Here is a 27,464-nt window from a genome sequence, read left to right as displayed (position 1 = left end):
TGTAAAAATGATAAAATAACCTGTTTGTGTGGAAACAGGTGTTCCTTATTACCTCTATTGCAACCAGGCATTCTGTAAAAGTGAAAGAAAGAAATAAGTTAATTTATTGAAGTCCTTACAAACCACACAGATTTTAGAATCCAAGGAAATATTTATCTAGTACCTGCTAAAATAGTATAATTGTAGATACAAACGTCTCACTCTCAAAGAAGAAGCATTATTTATTTCATTTTCTCTTTAAGGCTTTATCTCCTATAACAAATAAAATTATTTATATTTCCATTGATTCAAATCACTGAAGAAGAAATAGGATGAACAAACATTCAGTTTCTTTGTTCCAGAATTTCAATCTCAAAGCTACAAAAGGGGCTATCTATACATAGCCATTCCTAATTTTGAAAGTATGGAGCAAAGGCAGGTATATGGCTGATCAAACTCACCATCAACTCTAAAATATTTATTTCCAATTATCATTTGTATGTTCGAACTAAAGTTTTCACCTTCGAAGCTATGCTAATTTGGTTAAAGCATATTACGGAGTAGCACAACTAATGTTAAAGAAGGAACAAACATTTTTGCACACTTTTAGTAAAAGGAATTCTTTAATAAATAACAATATACAGAATATACGCTAATTGTTGTCTTAAACGTCATAAACATTTTATACAATTATGTACAAAAGCACATTTTAAGTTAGTGCTAATTTATGATTCATTTTCAATTATTATGCCTCCACACTACATATTCTTTTAGAAACTACAGTAGAAGACTTTGGTTTTTAAATAATAAATTTTCTTATTTGCAATAAACTGAAAATTTTCTTTTAAATTTCTATATGTATTTAACATGCTTATTTATATAGTAAATAACATTATAAATTAAATATACAGAAATTAATCAAATTTTAATGCAAGTTCATAGTACAAACATGTTTACTCTGAAAACACTTTTCTATTATGGGCTGGAGTTTAACGGCTGAAATTGCAAAAAGGTAAAAGTATGAATGTGTATCTGTGTAACAGTCTAGCAGTTTGTAAGATAAGATATACCACTGGTAATTTTCTTTCCTTCATATCTTAATTATAAACACCTTATTTCTATATTTATACCAAAGCAAACAAACATATAAGAGGTATTTTCATTATTGTTATGAATTTTTTACGATGTAGAAAAAGCAATAATCTGTAGATCAAAATATACATCTATTTTTAATGTTTAGGGACATCAGAGCTCTATTTCTTAATTTTTAATTCGTTTGAAAATCAAATTTTAAATGTAATATATTTTATTATCTCAAACTTATTAGAAACTATTACATTATTAACAAAAATTCTAATTTAAACAAACAATTAGAGTCTATAACTGAAACAAATGCCTAAGTACAAACTCAAGTGTGGAAATTTGCCTAGAAAAATTTCATATATGCTACATAGTCAGATCTTTAAGAGATAATTAGCTGAAACAGACCAGTAAATAGTATTAACTGTTTTGCTTTTGGGATAATATTTCCATTGTAACGTGAAAAAATTACAATAAACATGCATGCTTGAAAAATTATATTTTTAAACTCAAACTTTCATTAAGTAGATGTATCTGTTACATGAATCTAGTTTTTATTTCCTTGAATTGGTGTATTTAAAATAAATAATTACATTTTAACTTCGTGTACAACTTTGTAACGTTTAAAGTTTTCCCTGATACCAAAATTTATGTCTATAAAAATAACGTTAATGATAGCTAATGTGTCCATAAATTAGAATTCTTCTACGTGTCAAAGATAACCTGTAAGCGAGCCAACCACAATTAAACGTTTAATAAATACAAAACCTATACCATTACCAATCAAATACGTTTTCATCAAGAAAATACGGGAAACAAATTTTATCATAACTATTTTAAAGTCTGCAGTTTTCAAATGTATTAATCTCTCATCTAAACAGCTACGTCAGAAGAAAACAATGTTGGCAAATTAAACTTGGATACTTTTAGATGGGGTATTTTACTATGAGTAATGTTTGTTCATAAAGCTATCCCATCCAGAGAGATCTAAACGTTCGTCGTATCGTCACGTTTAGTTTCATAAAATTAAGTAACAAATCTTAAACCATACCTGTTTAATCTATAATGTTAAATTAAAAGGCTAAAACACCGAACTTTGTCTCCTATAAATATTATGCATATCATTACTACTCAATCTATACTTGTTAAAAATATATATTTTTTTTATAATAAAGCAGTTTTGAACAAATTCCTTAAGATACTATATATATAGTAAACTATTCAAGTAATAGAGTGCATATATAAAAGTAAAGACTAAACTTGGATTTGGTGAACAGATTATATTAGAAACACTATTTTTCCTTCAAAACTTGTATTTAAAAAAGATGGGTTTTTTGTTTAACTAGTTAGAAATCTTAACAGCTGACACGTTAAATATATTATTTAGCATATTAGCGAATAGTTCCACAATCAAAACGACAAGAACATAAAGTCTCAGCTACACAAATGCAACAAACTCACCAGAAAGAATATGAAAACACGTAAAAACAGAATTTTAAATCACTATTTGTTTAACAAATTCATAACTTCCAGCACCGTATGCTCGTTTTAGTAAAACTGCAGTTACATGCCTTATATTCCTTTTTTTTTTTAATCGAGGACAAATCTCAGCACCCAATCGTAACTTATATTCACAGTGTTACACAAACTTCAATGACAGTGAATTAAAGCACTTATTTTGTTTATTAAAATTTTACAGTTTTCTTTTTATGGAGGACAAAAATCACTAGTCAATCTGTTCTATGATTTTTGTGGGAGCTAGAGGTTTATCTGCTGTTTGTAAATGAAGGTTTAAATGTACAGTAAACTTTAGCCAATCAAATTTTATTTCCACTGGCTATCTAACCTATAACATTAGTTAGTTACTTTTTAATCAATCACATATAGTAAAAATCAAGGTAAAATTGTAAATATATGACCGAAAATCTAATATGAAAAATAAGCCGCTAAACTGTGATTACATCATTGTTCTTAGCAAAATTATTGTAAATTGAATATTATAAAAAATTTTAAAAACATTGTTAGATTTATCAAAAACTATTAATATTTTAAATTAATTTTGTAATAGTTAACTTTGTACGGCAAAATAAAACTTATTACTTTTTTCTTGTTCAAGAAACTTCAATAATTAACGATTTTAATATGAAAATAGTTTTATCTAATAGATCGTAGAAAAATATCAAGTATTGACTATCTATGTCTAAATCTTATAAGCTAGGACTTTAAATTTCTTAGCTAAACATAATGGAATTTATTGTGTCCTACCGTTTCCTCTATATTACAGTTTAGGAATATTATACGTGGCAAAAACTTTCTTCTACTGATATTCAAATTTGCTACTGGTATGAGAGATGAACTTTTGTAGAAATGCAAATGGCAAAAATGTACAATCATAGGCCTATTATGGTATCATACATTGAATTACAAGAAATTAAAACTACACAATAGTTGCAGGATTAGGCTTAAATAATCTCCAATTCAACCATGAAATGGAAGTATAATTATTTAAATGCTTGTCAAAAACAAAGTTTTTTTCACTGTGGTCTGTACAACAGTTATCGTGTGATAAAACAAAATTCACGTTTCTGTAAATTTCACCTCTATTACCATTCCTGTCACTTTTCTGTTTGTCAAAGTCTTCTCTGTACCCATAATCCCCTAATAAAAGACACGCCTTAAAATGTCTCTGCTGCCTAAGTTCTAGGAGTTGTTGCTGTCGTCTAGAATCTTTTCTGAGCATTCGCACTGCCAGAAGAATCAGTATGACCAGAATACAACTTCCCGCTATAGGTACAGCTATCACAGCAGCTCGAAACCAGAGACCACCTTCTAGCGACCCCTCTCGTACACTGTTCGAATTGATGAAATATTCATCATCGTAGTCATAAATACCTAAAAAAAATAATACAACTGTTATCCTCATAAATTGATATTCGTTTCTTGTGAGTAATGCTGCATTTCATACAACGGAAACAGATTTTCAGACATCAACACTCTTTGTTGGTGTTGTATTTGTCTTGAAAATGAACACAAAAGATTGGCCTGACATATTACATAAGCAAAACCACTATGAAAAAAAAAGTTTCTTCTCGCAATTTTGAAATACAATCTGTAGATAGAATTATTTAAAACTTAGTGATTCGTGCATATTAAATGATATGATTTTAAAGTAATTAAAATTATTTTGTTAAAAAATATTTTTATTTAAAAACCATTAAACACGACCATATATTTACCTTCAGGAAAACTGTGGTTATCTCTTGTATGAACTTGAATATTAACGTCCACACTGTTCCCGTAATTACACATATCTTCTTCACAACAAAATACTTTGAATGGTGTCCTGGAAGAAAGTCTAAGTGAACGACCCTTAACCCGACACAGTGCCCTTTTCTGGTCATTCAAATATTCTAGACAGCCATGACGCGACCGAAAAAGGTCGTTACTGTACCCACCATTCTCATTATCTGAGAAACACAAATTGTGAGCTGACTTGCACATGTAGCCTGTATTGACACAAGACGGGAGATTACAGTAACATCGAATTTCAGCTAGAAAAAGAAAAAAATATATACATATGAAAATTAATGTAATAAACACTTCAAAATGTATTTTTTTTACTACATATGAATATTTAATTTCAGAATATTTAAAACGATGTTTTTTCACTGTGGTCTGTGTAGTAGTTATAATGCGGGAAAACAAAATTCACTTGTTTTGTAATTTTCACCTCTAGTACCATTCCTGTTACTTTTATGTTTGTGTTTTTCAAAGTTTTCTCTGTACCCATAATCCCTTAATGAAAGGCACGCTTTAAAATGTTTCTAATGCCTAACGAAGTGTATAGTCACTGTCGTCAGAAATCTTGTATATGTTGAATTGCAACGAAGTACGAAAATTTATAAAATTATAAAATATGCAGAAGCTGAAACTAATAAAAATGATAAAAAATACTTTCTTTAATTTCAGAGAAGGACGAAAAAAAATATTAACTAACTCTCAGAAATGTGTCAAATCCTGTAGGGTTGGAAAGAATAAAAACAAACATTTCACGACATGAACACTAAAGTGTAAGAAGAGTTATATGATATATTTTGTTTGTAGTTAGGTATAAAGCTACACAATGCGCTACCTGTTTTGAGTCAACCTCGGGTATTGAACCTTGTTTTTTTATCGACCGCTGTGCCGCTGATGGGAGAGGCGAAACCTAATTGTGCGCTCAGTGTGTTCTGAAATTTATATACACAATACAGCTCAACAATGTGGAAAGTCATTTTTCTGGTATAGAATGTAATGTTTAAAAGTCCACGTGCGTGTTAGGCAACTTGTAATAGAGATGCATTTGTACTTTTAATCAGTGCTTTAAGAATAAACTCAAGCCTTTAGCTATACAATAATTCTTTTGTAGTGTCGACAGATATTTAATAAATATTCTCGTAGGCTTACTCTAATTTCCTTTTTATCCATTTAATTAATTACTGATTAGAAAACCAAATGTCTTAAAGGCATAAGATAAAATACATGAGCAATTTTTCCAAACGCAAACAAAAATGTACATCTTGTCAAACTCTCAAGTAAAAGTTACAAAATAACCCTGCATAAAACTATACAGGTGAAAAAAAAAAACGCACCAAAATTAGGGCAAATAAAATAAAAGGGGCAAGAAAACCACGCATGAAATAAAGAGGAAGAAAAAAAATGATTTTTTTTTTCAATCTTAAACTGAAATGAGAACAATGACACCCTGCAGTAACAGTTTGAAAAAAAAAACTGAGAAAAACCAGAAACAATTTATTCATTAAGAATAATTTTACTTTTCCACACCTTGAAGTGCATCAAGGAAATTCAAAAAAGTGAAAAGCCAGAATTTTTTCGTTATTAAGTTTGTAGGGAATTCGTAATCTCTGAGGGTGATATTTGGATTGTTGAAGATTGTGAAATGTGATAAAGCCCTCTACCGTTAGTTATTCATACTAAATTATTATTACTCTGTAAAACAAGATTTATTTTGGTTTTGTTTTTTGTCAAGCGCCCTTCCCAGCTGGAAATAAAATAATGCTTTGACACACATCTCTTTTATATGTACCTATGAATATTTTTAAGACTAAGTCAATAATGAAAAAAATTATCTAGATGAAACAGTAACGTCAGTACGAATGAGAATTTAGCCTAAACAAACTTTGAAATACTATATTAAAATGTTCGTAATAATATCTATTTGTTACTCGTATAACAACAAGTTACATGTCTATATAAGAGAAAACTGAAAATTTTAATTAACATAGGAATGAGACACCGTAAATTGACTGTTTTCACACTGTTATTTAATCTATCTTAAAAGGTTTGTTTGTATGTAATTAAGCACAAAGCTGCACAATGGGCTATCTGTGGTCTGCCCACCACAGGTAACGAAATCCGGCTTCTAGCAGACATGCCGCTGTGCCACTAGGGAGCAACTTAAAAGAACACAAGTTCTAATACTAACAAACTTTGTTTTGTGTGTACTAGACTTCAACAAAGTATTAAATGTTAGAATTATATGCGTTATTTCTGCCTCTATTCTATGATGAAAAAATACATAAAATAAAATAATTATACCTTACAATTTGTATCAGGAAAGCGTGCGTGAGAAGATCGTCCAATATTATATTCTGCAAGTCTCAAAATATTTTATAGAGCAGAAAGTTACTGAACGCAGAGTCATTCTTTGAGTGAGATGTATATAGAACGTGAATTTTATATATATATATATAAACATAAATGTGTAGTTTTGTAGCGTTTGTTTTTGAAGCATTCATGACACTTTCTTCAATAAGAGCACACATAGCAAAATATATCAACAAGGCGTATACATCTACTTTATTTGTTAGATACAAACCTTAAGGACTTTGCCTAATAAAACAATTACAGGAAGTGATGAATTAAGCTTAACTATAGAAATAAAAAAAATAATTGTTTAATTACACAAAGATAGAGAGAACTTAATATATGTGCGACAATTTTCGAAGATCCCCTTTTTGGTGAACAATACGAAGAAAGCCAAACGCTACCCTTCATTTAACAATAATTTCTGTAGCGCCATCTTTGGGTATATAATATAGTTATATTTTAATTGTACATTTATAAATAGATACAATAATTGATCTTTTAATAATGAATACAGAACTAAAAATGTGTTTAGTCATCCGGATACAATTAAGAAATTGTTCGTTAAATTCTTTTAGTAGAATATAACTTATGCTCCAGAATGTCTTTGTTTTTTCTTGTCAATGTTTATCAACGTCTTCCATCAGAGAATGAAAAAAAAAATAAAAAGGCTCCTAGCGTTTGATTTCTTGATAACGGTATACTTTCGACAGTGAAGTGGAGTGTTGACAAAGTCTGACTTGTCTAGTTCTTTCCCTGTTTTCTAAAAGCTAAGATAGCTGCATGAGTCGATGACAGTAGGTCGTTCATTAGCGCCCTCCGGACTAGAGACGGCCAGCGATAAGCAAGGCGCCATCTTCTGTCTGGGAAATATTCCCTAAGTTTTTCTTAATTACACCATGGAGCTTTGGTCGGTCGGTACGCGTGTACATGTGTTGGAGTTTGTTTTGTTAAACGCAGAGCTTGTATTGGATTTCATCGTGCAAATAAACCTAAGACAAACTACACAGAATTTCGAAAGACTCATCTTAGAAAGGCTGGAAGGTATTCTTAAAACATCATATACATTCTAAATAAACTTGCAAAACAATAAGTTATATAAAGGATGATACTGTTAACAATGCTTTATTCAAAGTAATTCGTAAAAATATTATTAACGTAAAAAACAGTCAATAATTCAGCATTTTGATAACTAATGGGAACATTTTCGAACGTTATACCCTTGTTCTCTTAAATTATCGAATAACTGAAGACCAAATGAAACCAAAGTATTGTTTTGAAGGAAGGTGAAGTCATTAATTTGAAAACAAAAAAAGGTTTTCTTCTTTGCCTTTCTTTTGTATACAAACGTTTTCACTAATTCGTATCCTAACTAGAATATGATTGACGACCATTTTCTTGAAATTGAATCTTATTATTATATTATTACGTTTAATATTATTTAAACGTGTAATAACTCCTGAAAAATCTACAAGTTCATATTTATTCCTCTTTCACTTTTTTTCGCAAAACTACAATAAAAAAACACTGTATTCTTCCTTTAAAAAAATGGGTAAAAATACGAGTCCGTTTTAAGATGGCGCTCCCAGTGGCACAGCGGTGTATCTGCAGACTCACACCGCTATAAACCGGATTTCGATACCCGTGGTGGGCAGAGTATAGATAGCCAAGCCCATTGTGTAGCTTTGTGCTTAATTTCAAACAAAAATTTAAGATGGCTTTGAACCTCGGAGTAGTTTCGTGATTTGTCTTTAACCCAAACCTCGTGGTCTGGGATCCCCCACTGGTACAGCGATAAGTCTACGAATTTACAACGCTAAAATCAGGGGTTCGATTCCTTTCTGTCAGCCCAGCAGATAGCTCAAAATGGCTTTGCTATAATAAAAACACAAACACAAACTCGTGGTCTGGGAGTCGCGAGAGTTTGGATAAAAGAAACATACGTATTAACCTCTCTGCACACTACCAAATATAGATTTATTTCCTTAAAACAATACCAATGTTAGAACAAAATTTCACAGTAGCTTTGATCTATTTGCGGTTTGTAACCATGAATATTTGAGTCATTTATGTTCCCTCTCGTGCAACAATTGGAAACAAAGGAACAATGCAAGTTTCACTTCTAAATGCCCTTGAGTTTAATGGTTAACTGGAATAAAAGTCAATAACTTTATCAAGCTTACTGATACAAGTGTCATCGCTGTATGATCTCCACCGTTGCTTCTGAAATCATACTGATAGTAATTCAAAGAGACTAAATCCGTCTATAAAGAACGTCAAGCAATAAATTAATTATTGAGAGGAGTTTTATCACAGAAAACAGTTGCATTTTTTCATTTTACTGTATACTTTAGCGCAAAGAAACTCAATAAACTAAATGCGCCGCGAAAATCAAAATTTGCAATTCTATTAGCGTTATAAGTTCTCACATTTATCATTGAAAAACCATGGAACATGTTTTATTAGGATTGAATTCCAGGTGCGATCTAAAACCTGATCGAAGAAAAACCCATTGGAGCGTCTATACATTCCTCTTTCGTAGATAGTATAAAACAATGTGAATATTTGGTTATAAACTGTAACGTTTAAAACTGAAAGAAACCTGCTAATCCAACATCTGAATGTGCATTAATTAAGATAATCTACAAATGGATTGTGTTAATACAACAGCAATGCTGCGTAATGCCAGCACGGTATCCTTGAAACTCGTTGATTTCTCAAAATAAAGATTTTGACAGTCTATTTTGCAGTTCTGTTTCGGCAACTTCAGTAAAATTTATAACTAAACTTAATTTAATACCAATATTTTTGTATTAAGAAAATATTTTTTTTGTAGGTAACTCGTTGCGCAAGAGATGTTATGTTGAAATTTTATGGGTTCTTATTTCTGAAATGTGAATATAGGGTCTTCTCATTTGAGCAAACATATCAATCACAAGTAAGCCAAACATTTATATAAAAAAAAAATTATCTTGACGTTAATTGATACAACGGTTTCGACGTTTCGTTCAACGTGCCCAGTCCAAGCTGAAACCCGAAATGCTAATGTTACTTTGTCAGTTCGGCGCCGAGCTCCCCAACAAGAATTCGAAATAACAGCTTCTGATTAAGCCGTGAGGTACAAAGAACGACAGAGTTCAAAGCTTGGTTCGAACACAAAGCCGCAGGTGTAACGAGGTAACACAGTCTGCGCATGTTCCATCTAGCCGCGGGTGATGAGCTGCAACCACGCATGCCTTCAGTGCTGAAACATTAAGTTCTGATTACGGGCTGCTTTCTGCGATTGTTCCAAACAGCAGATGGTAACGTCACCATAATCATCATGCACACTCAACGACTTTAACAGTTTTTGCTGTTGTTCCTTCACTAACGAAGTAGCATTTGTTTCTAGCCACTGCCATCCATAAGCGACCAATAAACACATCTACTTTCCACCCATGATACCACCAGAAGTAGTACAGTTTATGCAGGATGTTTGTTTGACAGAAGAAACTACTCTTTTTTTTTATTATTATTATTCTATTAAAACAACTGTAAGTCAGTCCTGTTTCAGAGGTGAGCTCACAATGAAATACACATTTCAATTTTGCTACAGTGGATATAAATGATAGCATACAAGTGTGTGTGTGTAAGAGAAAGAGAGAGAGTTGTATATAAAACTCTGAAGTTTAAAAAAATATTGAAAAGTAAATGACTGACGTGACAAGTAGAAGCAGCAATCGTGTTTCGATTGGACGAAGCATGTAAACAAGAACAATTTGAATTTAAGTGAACAAACGAAACAGCTTGGGCGGGCTTGTTAAAACAAGGTGACGACAGTAAGTGATTAGATTAATAAATGGTGAACAGCAGGAAAGTTAGTTTGCACCAGTGAGCGACATCCTAAAACGGGATTTAGAAATCCTTCAAGTTAGAATGAAATCTGAGTACAGCCATTAAAACGCTTTACGTAATCAATATCACAATAACTGGAGAAACATTTCTCCACTGACTATCACAAACTACTATTGTATTATTTTTACTTCATTGGATTAATTTCAACTGACAACATTAACTATTTCCCTTTAGGCAAATGACAGAGCTGATAAAAAAAATGACGAAACTCAAAAATATTTATTTAGGAAGTTTAATTCAAGAAAATCTAGACGTCTTTAACTAGTCAAAATATAGTTGTTTTTTTTTAATAACTATATTCAGTGTAGACTAGTAGCAAGTTTAGAACTGGCATGACCAGGTGGCTTAAGGCGTTCGACTCGTAATCTGAGGGGCGCGGGTTCAAATCCTACTTGCATCAAACCTACTCGGCCCTTTCAGCCGTGGGGGCGTTATAATGTACGGTCAATCCCACTCTTCGTTAGTAAAAGGGTAGCCTAAGAGTTGGCGGTGGGTGGTGATGACTAGCTGCCTTACACTGCTAAATTAGAGAAGGCTAGCGCAGATAGCCCTTGTGTAGCTTTGCGCAAAAATTCAACAAACAAATAAACATGGATCAGCAAGTTTGCAATGCTTATGTGATTCAACTACAGCAAAACAGAGTATTTTAATTACCAAAATTCTGTATTCTGTAAAAATATTTTCCTTATACTCATTGACAAATGAAAAATTAGGACAAATCCATCTCGTTGAAGAGAAAAAAAGGCCGAATAAAGTTTAGTTGAGCCTACTTTTTGCATTCTAATAGCCGGAGGTTACCATCAGAATACTATATAGGAATTTTAATCAGTTATATCAGCTAAAACCTGTTAGGGAAACGGCCTCAAAAAGGCGTTAAGTACTATTCATTTCAGTTTAGTATTTATTATAACCGAAAACAAAGCACATATAAACACAAAAATACATAGATGAATGTAAAGGCCTGCATGGTCACTTTAAAACGAAATTCAAAAATCAATATGCACCTTACTAGTATTGTGTTCAAAATAACCTGTTGCTAAAACTCGGGAAAAATTAAAACATTTCAGGTAACTAATCTCTGTTATCCATGGAAACATCGAATTAAAATACCATTTTGGAGATACAGCTCTTAAATCATTACGTCATCTGTCATCTGAGTAAACCATGCACTTCAGTGTTTCTTGCACTGTCTTAAACTTATCCAAAGTCTTTCTTCCCTTTATCTTGTATGGCAGAAAGCTTTCGACTAGAACCGCGCACTAAATCCTAGGCAGGAAAGACTGGAGCAATCAGACAAGGAACTTCATCTCTAGGCCTACTTCTCCCTCGACAAACATTCCTGATTAACACCAAGATAAAGAGTTATGTGTGTATCCTCCGGTGTGGTGACTGGACGTGCTTGTTGAAAGTCGCATCTAATGACGTTGCGATTCGTTTCTTCTACACACTTTGATTTCTAAAACTAACGTCGCCAAAACAGGAAATCATTTAAATGGGAAGATATTTGCTTTCTGAAAACAACTCGATCAGGAAACTTGCCAGACAGGTGGTGCGTCAGTGGTCGATTATGTAGTTTGTCGATAAGTGTCTCGCCAGATGTCATTAATAAAGCAGAGCCTAAGTCAAGATCTACGATTCACATTTTATTAAGACATCCTTATGCATATAGCCTAATCATCATACGTTATATTGTGTCAGAGTAACCAGTACAAAAAATCAAAACGAATTTTCTTCTCCTCACCACATCATATGTTAACAAAGGAAATTTACTATCAAAATTTAAGTTTTCTAATAGACGGTTTAAAAATCTAACATGGTAGTTACAGCTGGGAAGGAAAGAATACTGCTCGTTGTTTTACATTCAGTAGAATATAACAGAGAATAACAGAGCTGAAAATTAAATGTTGTGTTTATCTCTCTGTTACTTCGTTTCTGTGCGTGTATGTTCTAGTAAGCTATGATTTTCTGTAATTTGTTGAACTCTAGGACGTAGACTTAATAATAGGGTATAGCCCTAGCATCAAGTCTCACCCCATCCCGTGAACTGGGAATAAGTCCGAGACGAAACTGAATCAGTAGTGCATCACGGGAAATTTCTGCATGTTAATATCCGGAAACACACACCTATAACTTTTATAACAACGAAACTTAAAATTTTAACATCGTGTAATAACCAAGTTGTGTTCAAATCTGCATATACATTTTCTATGGCGGCACACCCTGAATAGAATATTAAGCTATGTCAAAAAGTATAATTTATCCACAAAAATCTTCCATGAAAGCACAACCCGATCAAACACTGTGCGAGTCACTAAACTAATTTATTCACAAACATTAAGACAAGAAGACATTCCACAAACAGTAAGCAGAAGAAAACAACTCTTGATTCCACTAGTTTATCGGGTATTATACAGTTTAAACATCTGAAACACACGTGAATTTTCAAAGGTTCTCTTTATTAAATTACTGAATAACATCAGGAACATGATTACCCAAAACATAAGTTTTGCTAATATGTGCGATTGTTTCCCCATTGTGTATCGGTATTCGTGTAAAGCCTCACTCTTGCTTTTAAGTTCACACATTTGTATTGTTATTAAAACAGTGAGATATATGATTTAATATTTAATTTCCTTCAAAGCTCTAGAGTAATTTGAACCAATTAAAGAATGTTGAGTGCGTTATATTAAAACTATTTTAGTGCCTCATCAAGTCATTACATGCTGTCATGTATAGTCATTCCTTGTCTGACAACCGTGCATATTAATAGTAGTCCTGCATTGAACTTCCAATTATAAAAGGCTTCGTCTTAAAGCTGTCGTTTCTTGCGTATACACCTTCAAGTTGCAAACTTTGCACATTACATCTAGTGTGCAAGGAGACAACTTACCACTCTCATTTTAAAAGTACAATCTCATAGAAATCGGTAGATTGGGCCCAGCGACTTCTATGTCTTCCTATGAAATAACATGAATACCTTGTTTCATTTTCTTCAGCTGTTTGAGATATTCGATAGCTCAACGGGAAGTATCAGTGGAATAATAATCTTTGTCAATCCATACCCTGTTCTCCTCATATCAAGTTTCATACTATTGCTTGAAACACTTTGATGGCTTTTGCCACTTGACTATTCCACGCCTGGGAAAATACTTGTTATCTCTTTCTGTCTGGTCTTGGCATCCCAAGTTGATCCATATTTCTGTTTCCAATGTCATGAAATACGAGGTATATTCCCGTCTTCAATTTTTTACAAACGAGTGTTGGAACAGCCAAAAAAATCTAAAAGTACTCCATATGATGCAATAAGTGGACCTCACCGGTATACAAGCCAGTCGATAATATAAGAGTTAAATAGAACCTGAGAAAATTGCTTCAGGGAGTCTGTGAGAAATTTAAAAAAGAAAAAAATTAATTCCGAAAAATATACCAGAGGTCACTATATAGGACCTTAGAAAATACAGAACTGCGAACAAATCACCTATTTTGAAAAATGACCTAAAAATACTGCTCGAATATTGATAGATCCATATCTGAAATTATTAAATACTTGGTTATTTAAAAAGAGCGGTGATGAATTGATATAACTATACGATTATAAAACTGAAACTGTAACGTGGGTCATTTTAAAACATTACTTACACACTGTGACATTCTTACTCTAATCCTTTTAATGAAATACTACCTTACAACACAAATTACTTCGACCCAAATATAGCTTTGTGCTGGACGAACCTACATAACAATAATGATATTCTAAAATCATTGTTATATTTAATCCATACATTTCCAGATAGTTACTTGTTTTAAATTTACTATTTGGTGATCTTTGTTTCAAACCTTCTACTTAAGTTATGGAAGTGGCAAGATTACTGTATGACAACGGTATTGAACAGATCGCATAGTTATGGATTCGGTAAACATTTTCCATTAAATAATATTTTAACTTTTTACTATTACTAACTCCAACAGAACGAAGTGTGTAGTGAACAACACTAGCTATCATACTTTCAGGAAACATTAATAATTGTATTTTACTATTATCACGTTTCGTAGATAGTAGGTGTTTCATTATTATATTAAAGATTTAGCATTCTAATGAAAAAATATGCAATACTAAATTCAACCAGAAAACGTCAACCTAAGCATACGTTAAGAATAATTACTAAGCATTCTTTTCACTCTTTAAACACTAATTTATATTCACACAATTTTGTCGATTACCGAGACGTTCCAAAGTAAGGGGGTCGCAGGCTTTGTATATTTTACCTTTCAAACATTTTCTAAAAGAAAACAAAAAAGAAGAAATATAGTTTTGTAGCTTAACCCGCCCCCAGTCGAGCTTTCACTTTAACTTATTTACTACTCCAGCCAAAGAAAATCATACTTACAGAGAGAGGCCCGGCATGGCCAGGTAAGTGCTTAAGGCACTCGACTCGTAATCTGAGGGTCGCGGGTTCGAATCCCTGTCACACCAAACATGCTCGCCTTTTCAGCCGGGCGGCCGTTATAATTCCGCGGTCAATCTCACTATTTGTTGGTAAAAGAGTAGCCCAAGAGTTGGCGGTAGGTGGTAATGACTAGCTGCCTTCTCTCTAGTCTTGCACTGCTAAATTAGAGGCGGCTAGCACAGATAGTCCTCGTAAGCTTTGCGCGAAATTCTAAAACAAAAATACTTACAGACAAAGATAGGGGATACAAACAAACACACCACCTACAACCATAGAAAGAAAGGAATTTAAATATCTTTCATTACGCAAGAATCGAAATATCTGAGAAATAGTAATTAACATGTTTAATCACTGTCAATTTTAACTGCGTAAAGCATTAAAGGTCACCATAATAAATACTAATAGACAATGCTTTAACATCTTTAAACTGCTTGGTTACAGATTACATAAACAACAACTGTTATCCTTAACAAGTTCCGTTTCTACCTGTTATAATTCATAAAGAAAAAGCGAAGATTAACATTACAAAAACAGCTTACTAGTTCACCAAATTAAGATTTTAACAAAGGCTCACTTGTTCGTCAACTTAGATTTTAAACACGACTTACTGATGTAGTTATTTAAGATGGCTTATTAGTTTGCTTCATTAAAATTTCAACAACTTACTAGTTTATTCGATATCACCCAAGTATACTTTGGGTGTGGGGTACAATGGTAAATGACAAGTTATTGGGACCACTAGAAGGTACAAACTTCGAACATTAAAACGATTACTTAAAAAGTACAATCAAACATAAATGTTAAACGCTTGTACAGTATTTTCTTCCGATAACATGAAAAAAATCCGATTTCCGGAACTTAATCAGTCTTGCAACAATTTTCTGGCATATTTAGTTTTTAATCGTATTTTTATGGAATATGACGAAATTTGCGATTATGATTTAAGTATTATTTATCTGACTTAATATAACCTCAGTACTGATGGCATCTGACACTCAAATATATTGTTGCAACAACAATGTGGCACGAGATATTGTTGGTATTTGGTAATAATTATGTCAAATCTCTCGTCAATTTCATGATTTTTAAATCTAATAAATATGCATTGTGCATGTTCTGTAAATTGTATTATCCCTGAAATACTGTATGAGCTCACCTTTGATATATCCTTCAACCCTAACATGTGGTCATTATGGATGTGCACATAAGGTAAATGTGTGCAAGTGTAATTATTCTTTCAAATGACCTAATTCAAAACAAAACTAGGATGAAACTAGCAAAGTAGTTTGCTCTTTCAGTAGTTTCACCACAAATTTCACGATGCAATGGAACCAGACTCTAGGTCTCTCTCTACATATATATATATATATATAAAATAGACATAAATCCGAACGTTCACACTTATACTAAAAAACTCAAAAATATTTGTTCCTCAACTAGCTCTTGACAGGAACAGTAACTCAACATTGATGATGACAAGGACTGGTTACGGAACAAATTATTTCGTATTAAGTCTCACTGTGAACGTTTTGATCAGTATTAATTTCAATATTATTATATAGTATTTGATCGCCTATTTACAATTAGTTTATCTTCCAGCGTTATCTTACTTATATTCATAACTACACATTACATTTACCTTTTAAACCTTAAACGGCGGCCATCTTGAATTGACGATGCCACCTACAACAATCCCGCTTTTTAAGGGTGAAATAAACCGATAATGTGAACTGATATCACTTCCGGTACGAGCTATAAGAATATACGATCCATATTTCCTGCAGTTGAATGTATATACTTTTATCTTATTTATAGTTCGTACTCTTCAAATTGCTTCGCAGATTTCATAGAGAAATATTACAACCTGATTAGAGTTTATCTCACTATTAGAACCGTATAAAAGCCATAATTTAACCTTTTTTTCATTTTCCTATAATAGTTCATAATCAGCACGTTGTATGATAAACAAGTATGCACATGACCAAACCCTTCCACTCCATGACGTAATCAGACGAGGATGAGAGACGCCAAGTTGTTCAAAGTTACAATTAGATGTTTGTACAAACAGCGATTATTTTAGTCAACGTCATGCCATGCGGGTACGAGTAAGTCTGTGCAGGCAGCCCGCTTTGTACAAAGGTAAAAAAACCAAACTATGAAACTCAACATAAGTAATCGTTCACATTACGTAAAACACACAACAATAAAATAATCAAAGCTACTCATTTGTGATACCAAATACTTCAAGTTCATCGGTTTAACTGACTGATCTACATATTTTATGAGAGATTTTCAGTTGGATTATAATGGGAAAATCATGAATTTACTCCAGAGAATTCTCGATTTTTGAATGAAGCCAATGGGAGACTGAACTCCGCTCGCCTTGACAGATGGCCAACTTGTAAGCATTTCTGATAAGAAGCTAACTATATCGACCGAAATTAAAAGATAACTGATAGATAATAAAGTCAACACTTTATAGCAATTTTCAGGCCTATTGGATTCGCTGAATCTCAGCGTTTAAACCTTAACTCTATAACAAACTGAAATGTGTAATGTTATGAATCAATGTGAAAGAAAACTAAAACATTTTACACCAATCCAAAATGCACTGAAGTTCTCTGTATATAAACACTTTTGGTCTTAATCCAAATAGTAATTCGCATAGGCTCTAATCATTTAAGTCTTTCTACTGAGCTAATAACACAAAAACCAAATAGAAAAGTGTAAAAACCAACATAGAAAAACCTAAGCAGTGTTACCAGTTCTGTTAATGAAAATTACAATAAAAAATAAAAATATTATTTGGGGATTTGGTCCTTCTTAAATCCACACAACTTACAATATGTTCATTTGTAAACTTTTTGTATGAGTTCATCTTTACGAGATTTCATCCTGCTTAAAATCAAAATTCAATCAACTTATTTTACGAATTTCTTTTTTGTCTTTTAATGGATTGTTAATTATAATTTTAAGTATGTGCTCATGCCTAATTTAATTTTAATTAACCTACGCAATGCAGTTCTAAAATGTCATACTTCTACTATAACAAATTCCCATGTTTAGCTGCTCGGATAAGATGTGCGGTACTATTATACGTTAATATGAAAAAACACGATGTGTGTGCGCGCGTGCGTGCGCTCCTATAATCAGTTGCAAAATTGGAGAAGAAATTAAGCCTTACGAATTGAAAACGATATGCTCATCACTTAACTTAGCTGTAAAAAATATTTGCTAATGCTAGCGGTCTGTGTGTTTATTGTATACCAAGCACAATGGGTTATCTATTCTGTAACCAACGTGGGTATTGAAACCCGGTTTTTAGCGTTATAAGTTTTAGGATTTATCGCTGAGCCACGTGGGGGGGAAGAGTCCAAATAATCCTGAAGGAAAATAAGAATTACATAACTAACAATTCTACTTTTTAAAAACAGTTTTAACTCGTATCTACATTCCGAACTTACAAACCAGCGTGTTTCTTTTTGTTTGTTTTTATGTGGTACGTTTACTGCATATTGATAAACGAGAACACGTTGTGATACCGCAAGCGTGGAGTAACAGCGACCCCTCATATACGTCTGTACGTGACCTAGATATCCGTCATTTTGAAGGTTTCAACGGCTCTTTGTCCGGCAAAAATAAATGTTATCTTATAACTGACACACTTTTTAAAGATCAAAGTTACAGTCAACGATTTTAATTATAGCAAAAGCTTTAAATTCATCATAGTAACTTTAAAAACTCTTCAAACGCACACTGTAAATACTTTTGTAACTTTAAAACTCTTCACACGCACACTTGTAAATACTTAAAATGCTTCAATGATGATAGTGGCACGAGCAATACGAAACTTCTGTCGGAATATTTATCTGGTTATAGTCCTTTCTCAAATTAACAAAGAATTCTTTCACGAAGTTAATACACTGGAATGTTCCAGTTTTCATGATATATAAGCTTACAACTCATTTTGATATATGTACAGAAATGGGGAGAAAAAATCCAACATTTACTTAACTGCATGGAAAACGTCCTCAATAATTATTTTTGTATTGTAGGAATGTATAGTTTTCTTGCTTGCTACGAATTCTGCTGACGTAAAACAAGATACAAAAATAGTCTTAGTTATATTTTAAGGAACATAAGTAAATATCTATTAATTTACAAATTAAAATAAATATATATTTAAAAATAAAAATATTCAACGCCATTCAACTTCAACGTGTATGCTGATAAAATTATTATCGAAATTCTAATCTATAACACTGTAATAAATATCATTACGATTTAAAATTTGCCCATCCCCACTAGTACAGCGGATTTACAACGCTAAAATCAGGGGCTCCAATCCCCTCAGTTGGTTCAGCAGATAGCCCGATGTGGCCTTGCTATAAAAAACACACACACGTTTAAAAGTTAATTACTATTTTAACCAAACGTAATATACATCTGATAACGAAATTCTGCAACGTCCAGTGCCGAGATGGCCTTTCGTCAATACCAAGGCTCACTTGTTGAGAACTAATACACTAATCTCAGTATACTGCTCTTAGCTATCTCAAGTTACATTGCAAACCAGGAAGTGCACTTCGTAGCACACTTTAAAAATTATCGAAACTCTGAAAATAATTAATATGAAAAGGAAAAACATGTATGTATTAGCCCAGTTCTCTATACTCTGTTTCAAGAAGTTTGGGCACTGATGACAATTTCTGTGAAAATGAAATATTCAGAAAATACATGGCTAGATGTTTTTGTTTTCTTAAATAGACCAAAATGTGAGAGGACGACATTGTATTTGTTATATACTTATTAACAGTCTGTTTAGATCCGTGGGGTTCCTCACCCACGTGGCGTGAGAAGTCTATGAGAAGCACATCTGCGGCTACTGAAGCATACTAGTTACATACGAAAGACCAAATTTAAAAGTAAGGAAAGTTTTAGAAAGTACAATATAAATATTACTATAATAAATAATATAGTAATTGCAATTAACCTGAGAAAAGTAAATGCACAGTATACAAGTAAATAAATTGTACAGAGTGCGTGGGGACGCAACAAAAACAATGTTTCAGAAAGGAGATTCCACAAGAAAGTAGGCGCATCACTGTTATAGATGATAATTATCAACACTGGTAACACAAATACGCGTTTATAAAACATCCTTCGCATACGCCACTTTTTGTTGTTGCTCGCAATTTATTTATTTTTACGAAATATGTTATTAGTCACACGTACAAGAACTTACGACTTTACGAGCACTTATTTATAACTAACAGTTATAACGTTCACTATCAGAATGTTAAGTTATCGCATCAATAGCCTTCACGATAGAATGAAATACGATTCTTTTATTTTAATATTCAGCTCTTACCTTCAGTATTAACTGTTCCCTGGTGGGATAGCGATAAGTCTGCGGATATGCAACGCTAAAGTCAGAGGTTCGACTCCTATCAATGGATACAGAAGATAGCCCGATGTGACTTTGCTATAAGCACACATAAACACTCATTATTAGTTTCGCACTAATAAGCTATAGTCGTGTATATGCAGTCGATAACTATAATGTTACTAAACAGAATAAAGATGTTTTATCTGAATATGGATTTAAGTGATAGTGTCACCTATGTTTTAACAGCCACGAATAAATGGCATGTGTAGCAGTCGTCAATCACAACCAGACTGCTGGTTTTGGTTTCTTTTTTTTTTTTTTTGCTCTCCTACCCGTATCGCAACAATCTATTTACTAGAAGCATGAGAACTGTCACACGCTGAGCCCAGCAGGCCCTCACAAAGAAATATTGACACATTGGTTCTGGCTCATTTCATTATTCAAACGCTGGAGGGGTCACATAATTACTGAACTGATAGTGACCCCTGTAATTCAACTACTTCTCCACCAAGGAGACTGAAGGCGCGTGAGCTAAGCTATTTGCAGACAACGACAGGGTTCGGGTCTCTTCGAATCCCCTCCACATTTAGACCAACGGAAGGCTCCTGAAAACAAGATACTGGTCAAAGTGCACTGCCTAATTTACTCATGACGCGACCTGTACTAAATTTCAGCATAAAATTATTAATGGCTTCAATAACCTGTGAACCCACGCTCAAATCACGTTTATATACGCTTTGTAACATACTTACAAAATTAACAAATAGATATTTAAATCTAGATTTATTTCTAATTGAATAGGCACAATTATCGAACAAATTACTCAATATTTTACTTGAGAAAATTAAAAATGTAAATATTAATAATAAAACATCAACATACTTTTGGATAATTAAAAATAATCACTCTTTTTTAAGATATCTAAAAATGGTGAACAAATAAATATTTAAACATTTGATTAGACCACATTGTACACCACAATACCATTAAAAGATTTAATCTTTGTTTTAAATTCATTAATAGAACCGTTCCGTTATACTTCTATGGAACTGGAAAAAAAATTTAATTCCAAAAACATAAAATATATTAAGTTTCTGTATTTATAATAATTATATATTCTCCAATAAACAGGTTTTTAAACAAGTGATAGGAGTTCCAATCGGAGCTAACTATTCAATTCGTGTAGCAAATTTATATTTATACTATTATGAAAATATATTTATTGAAAACTATGCAAATTCAGATATTTTTACTTTAACTTACAGATATATTGATGATTTAATTAGCATACATAATTCTGAAATATATAATGTTATTGACACCATTTATTCAACAGAATTAAAAATACTTCAATATATAATACAGAAATATATTACTTAGATGTAGAAATTAAAATAATTGACAAGGATATCAATATAAATGCCCCCCGCTAGTACAGCGGTATGTCTACGGAATTACAATGTTAAAATCAGGGGCTCGATAGCCCAATGTGGCTTTGCTATAAAAAAATCACACATCAATATAAATATTTTTGATAAAAGAAAATACTTTGCTTTTTCAATTTATGGCTTACCCTCATTTACTAGTAATGTACCATACCCTTCTGTTATAAGCATTATAACTTCGCTGGTGTTCAGATATTATAAAATTTGTAATAAATTACAATATTTTATCACTAATGTTGAAATACTGATACAAAAATTAATAGTTAATGGATTTAGTACAGAAACTTTAAATAAAATAATTATTAAACTGTTCTGTAACAAATATAAGATTATTAGTTATTAATAAGGTCATTTAACAACTTGGTACTACTTTATGCGGATGTACATCTTGCCACATTATAAAGGCTTGTTTAAAGCACGATAATCACAGTATACGTAATAAATGGGTAGTAGTTGGAAGCTATACTAGATTATTTAAGTATCTGGATAGGACGCTTCACAGATAGTATAATTACTCTTGTATTATCAGTTAGCGCCTTTCTACCATATTGGGGGCTAGAATGCTAACTTCAAGAGGTAAGTTTTTAACTTACTTACCCCCAAATGGTAGTATCTTATTTTCTCATTCTTATTTCAGTTAGTTTTCGTACCTTGGAGAGCAGTTAACTTCCTACAACTGTCTGCAGGCACTGAAGGGTGATACAGATATAGGACGTTATGGGCTTGAGCACCCACATCTCACTCTCTTAATTTCTATATCTGTTGTTATTCTTATTTCTTATGTAAAACTGTCAAATGGACGTTAAGACTGATAGACGGTGTATCCCCACCGCAAGGTGGGTCCTAACTCCTCAGTCACCTCCAAAACCTAGGGTACATTTTATAATCCCATATTATAGTTTAGACCCTGGGATCTTCTCAATTACTGCAGCGTTTTTGTCTTATTTATTTTTATTTCGGCTTATTTTTTAAAGTTAAACTTGTATACTTTGATGAAAAAAGTTAAACATTTTTGATTTGTCACGTGCAGAGCAGCATCATCAATAGCCTGACGAAGTACTTACAGTTTCACGACCCATATCCTTAATACTGAGTCTTTGAGTGACGAACGACAAGGTTTGTTAGCACTGAGTAGTAGTTATTGTAACAGAAACGTATATACAAACTATAGATTTAGCATTACAATGAGGCTTTTATAGTACCGATAAGTGGTGTTTGAGATGAAAACTTTGTGTATGCATTATATCACAATTTGTTTTTTTAATGTTATTCTTAATAAGCTTAACTTCCAAAGCTTTAAATTTTGTTTGTTTTGTAAATTTCGCGCAAAGCTACTCGAGGGCTATCTGTGCTAGCCCTCCCTAATTTAGCAGTGTAAGACTAGAGGGAAGGCAGCTAGTCATTACCACCCACCGCCAACTCTTGGGCTCCTCTTTTACCAACAAATAGTGGGATTGGCCGAACCATTATAACACCCCCACAGCTGAAAAGGCGAACATGTTTGGTGCGACCGGGATTCGATCCCTCGACCCTCAGATCACGAGTCGAACGCCTTAACACACTTGGCCATGCCGGGCCCGCCAAAGCTTTATAGCTTAGCATGTTCAGACGAAGCAGAGTTAAAATACAAGGGCTTTGCGTTTGCAAATTTTATCTTTAACTTGTAGGCATGACCAGTTTCGGAAGGTTAATAATTAAAACTAAATTACTTACACAATTCTGTAGCATATAAGTTAAAATGGTCATTCTACCATCTGGAGTAAAACTGTTACATAGGATGAGATTTAGTTGCCTCTTGGAAAATTAAAACTCGCGATGATGAAACTTTCACAAAAGTTTGAAGAAGACGAAGGGGAAGAATGAATTTCAATTCTTATCAAATAATTAAAAAAAAAAGCAGTAACAATATAGTAGAAAGAAAGGAAGACACCTTTGGATATTTCGATAAATCCAGACGTTTACCAGTTTAGGATATGTAAATTTAGGCCTGACTTGTAAGCACTTGTATCATATCAAATTAGCATCGCAGTTTCTAACATAAATAAGGTCTACGTTTATTATGACCAAACGAGACAAGAGTCGATCGCTAGTTCCACGATACCCAAAGTGTAAAAAAGTGAGCATTTGAAAGATACAAGGTTGCGACATCAACGGGAAACCTAAGTTTTGCCAAGAGTAAATGTTTAACTTTTTGTGGAACAACAGAAAATATCCAAACATGGATAAGAGGGATGGGGTGTTAAGTTTTTATGTAATTAAACCTAAATCTACACAATGGATTATTATATGTTCTGTATCCATCACGGGTATCTAACCCCAATTTGTAACGTTATAAGCTTACAGACTTACTGCTGTGCTACTGGGGTTAAGTGTTAAGTACTTAATTAATGAAATAGGAGGAACTGTAAACACCTAGGAAGAATTCAGGTGGTGCTCAAACCTGCCTTATTGAGACGAAAGGTTGTTTTTAAGTGTTCAACACGTAATTGTCAGTTTTACAAGAGTGTGGAGTGTTAAAAACTTAAATATGAAAAGGTCTAATTGAAAATATTCAAACAGTACTTAGAATAATGCCACACTTCAATTATCAATAGTAGTATCTCACAATTCGAAAGCATTTTATAAAATAAAATTTCGAGGAACAGCCAACTGAACTATTACTGATGTATCAACATTAAATACATTGTTTATTCGTAAAGTTTAAACTCTCTTCAAACTTCTCCATTTCATTTTTTGTCTTATTGTTATTCCGTAATATACTTGTATTGACAAACAAAATGCATAGGTGTTTCTCTCTTTATTTTACGTTTAACTTTCGTTGATCAAGGATTTAAGCTATTTTGATATTTGGGTTGCTTTTTATGTCTATGTATTGGTTCTTATATTAACCTTGTTCTAGTTCATATTGTATACAGGTTCGTCGCAACATGATTTATACTAAGCTCTAGAACTGTTATTTCACAGAAGCTTTTCATCATTGCATGTGTGCCACGTGTTGTTCCACGCGCCATGACGTCGCCACTCAGATTTCTGAAAAACCAACAACCCGCCCTTTCTGTCACACCGCCACGCGAGAAGCATTTAGGTCCAAAGACCTCCTGGAGATTATGATATCCTAAATCACTTGTTAATACTTGAATAATGGCAACACAGAGACCCAGTGTTTTAGAAAGTTTGTATCTTTTAATAAACTAGGTTTCCATCTTTCCTATTTGTAGCTAGGATCTTTGCTAGAAAAAAACAACAACAACAACAACAAACAAACAAAAAAACTACAGTTCTACTTCAAGCTGTTGACAATTATTGATTTCCATGAAGTGGCCAAGCCCGAGACCCCGCGGCGCCTGGTCCCCTCTCACGGCCAGAAAGGGAAGGGAAACATGGAGTCAGGGGAAGTTGGCTCACGAATAAACTAACAAGATATCTGATAACCAAAGTAGTTAAAATAGTTTTTAAAGTTAACTTTCATGACATTGTTTAAGTTACACACGAAAAAAAAAGTGGCTCTTTTAAAGTTCTCAAAATTCTAATGGCAATAGACAATACAGTATTCGGTTTACAAACTTTAGAGTATTGCATGCAAAAACGTAATCACAAAAGAAATGCTTTAGGAGAACTTCCAATCTTTAGGATACAAAAGCCAATGTAACGTTTGAATACAACTCACGTGGCGTAAACCGAATGAAATCAAGAAAATATACTTACCTTCAACTTTAGGAACTGGTGCTAGAAATAGAACCACAAGTGTCAGAGTTGAGCGACAAACTAGGTTAAAAAGACCTTCGGTTGTTTCTTTCGGTTTCATCATGTCTGAACTTTCAGTGCTCACCCACAATAATTTAAATATTATCGGTGGAACAAGAAATAATTACTGGTCCAACACGATCACGTTAGTAGAAAAGTCATGTTAAAATTTCAGTTTGGCTACATTTCCCAGAGTAATAATAGCCACGTCACTTGAACTTTTTCTAGCTACCAGCCGCGCACGTTACGACTGAAACCCCAACGTTACGCCTCAAGATCTTTAAACTGTTGCCTCTGCACGAGTGTTGGGGAGGGAGGGGGATAAGTTATGCGCATGCGCCTAAGGGTTTCAACTCTGAACAGACGCGAACTGCACGGAATGAGAGTTAAGGAACACGTCCGAACCTTGAGGCGGGAGGAGTAAGGCGGAGCAACATTCGTTCACCAGATGGCGCATAGAAAATGTCTTTAGTTTCTGCCTTTTTTACTGTCCAAAAGTCAGAGAAATATAATTTGAATGTAACGACATTAAAGTAAATATTATATGAAAATGAAATTATAAAGAAATTAAGATCTATTAAGTTTTGAAATTATAGGATATATAATTATATTTAACAAGCTATGATTTACTATATTTGGCGATATTGAATTGAACTGGGTTCCATAAATCCCAAATAAATTACGTCTGATTTTTTTTTTCTGAATAAGAAACATATATGCATCCAAAGCTGTAGTCTGGGGAACTTATTCATATTTCGGTAATCGGTTATTACTGCAACTAATAGATTCTCATAAATAATAATCTCACCTTCTGGATGGCTCAATGTTAAGACTGAGCCTTTACAACGCTAAACACTAGAGTTCAATACCTGCGATGGGAAAAGCGTGTATAGTCTGTGTAGCTTTGTGTTCAATATGATAGGAAACAAACAATAATATTTTTTCGTAATTATTTTTACATTATCATTTCTTTGTTGGTGACCTCAAAGCTATTTGTACTATGCTCATCCAAAGATCGAAGCTCAAATGCTAGCGCAACGAATCTTCAAGCCCATCCACAGATTCAAACCCAAACTTTTGGCGAAACTATCCCTCAAGCGTACCGTTAAGCTACAGAAAATGTAGTCATAAGCTTTTATTTTCAGCTACATCCTAGGCCTGGCATGACCAGGTGGTTAAGGCACTTGACTCGTAATTCGAGGGTCGTGGGTTCGAATTCCTATAACACCAAATATGCTCGCCCTTTCAGCCGTGAGGGCATTACAATGTCACGGTCAGTCCCTAAATTAGCAGTGTAAGACTAGAGGGAAGGCAGTTAGTCATCACCACCCACCGCCAACTCTTAGGCTACTTTTTTACCAACGAATTGTGGGATTGACCGTCACATTATAATGTCCCCACGGCTGAAAGGACGAGCATGTATGGTGTAACAGGGATTCGAACCTGCGACCCTGGGATTACGAAAAGTAAAAAGTTCTTATTATTTGGAAAGAGGTCGTTGTTACTTTATTGCCAATACGTTTGAATATCTCGAGGATTTGGTACAAATTCTCTCAAAATCTACAAATTATTGTTACTTCAAATGTTATGTGGTAATTCGGGGAATTGAATTTCTTCTTTTAATTCCTAAATGGGGGAGGATTTTTTCCTTGTATCACGTGACTTTTTTTATTCTTCTTTTGAAAGCACTTTCAACAAGAAGTAAAAGAACTAGCCAATCAATAAGAAGGTTAGAAAAGAGGATAATCTAATTAAAACTTGTAATTAGTTTGATTAAAGTACACGTATTTAAAGACAAATGAAATAATTTCCATTAGATTATGTATCCAATACCTATGA

General features: G+C 33.2%; 1 protein-coding gene across 5 annotated transcripts; it reads right to left on the bottom strand.

Annotated features, from left to right (window-relative positions):
• Positions 1-583: 583 nt before the first annotated feature.
• LOC143252660 (BMP and activin membrane-bound inhibitor homolog) lies at positions 584-25,918 on the bottom strand. Of its 5 annotated transcripts, XM_076505147.1 has the most exons (4): positions 25,587-25,918; positions 20,419-20,532; positions 4,296-4,610; positions 584-3,951 (listed from the first exon to the last, which is right to left on the bottom strand). In XM_076505147.1, exons 3-4 carry the CDS (start codon positions 4,558-4,560, stop codon positions 3,497-3,499), a joined length of 720 nt encoding a protein of 239 aa, XP_076361262.1. In that variant the 5' UTR covers positions 4,561-4,610; positions 20,419-20,532; positions 25,587-25,918; the 3' UTR covers positions 584-3,496. The 5 variants fall into 5 exon arrangements, with proteins under 5 accessions (XP_076361262.1, XP_076361261.1, XP_076361265.1 ...); XM_076505146.1 differs by lacking the exon at positions 20,419-20,532 and having other exon boundaries at positions 25,587-25,913; XM_076505150.1 differs by lacking the exons at positions 20,419-20,532; positions 25,587-25,918 and adding an exon at positions 16,687-18,970.
• Between the last annotated feature and the right edge of the window lie 1,546 nt (positions 25,919-27,464).

The sequence above is a fragment of the Tachypleus tridentatus genome, chromosome 6 (assembly GCF_004210375.1).
Source record: "Tachypleus tridentatus isolate NWPU-2018 chromosome 6, ASM421037v1, whole genome shotgun sequence".
NCBI classification, from domain to species: Eukaryota; Metazoa; Arthropoda; class Merostomata; order Xiphosura; family Limulidae; genus Tachypleus; species Tachypleus tridentatus.
This window is presented reverse-complemented; position numbering and strand designations above follow the sequence as displayed.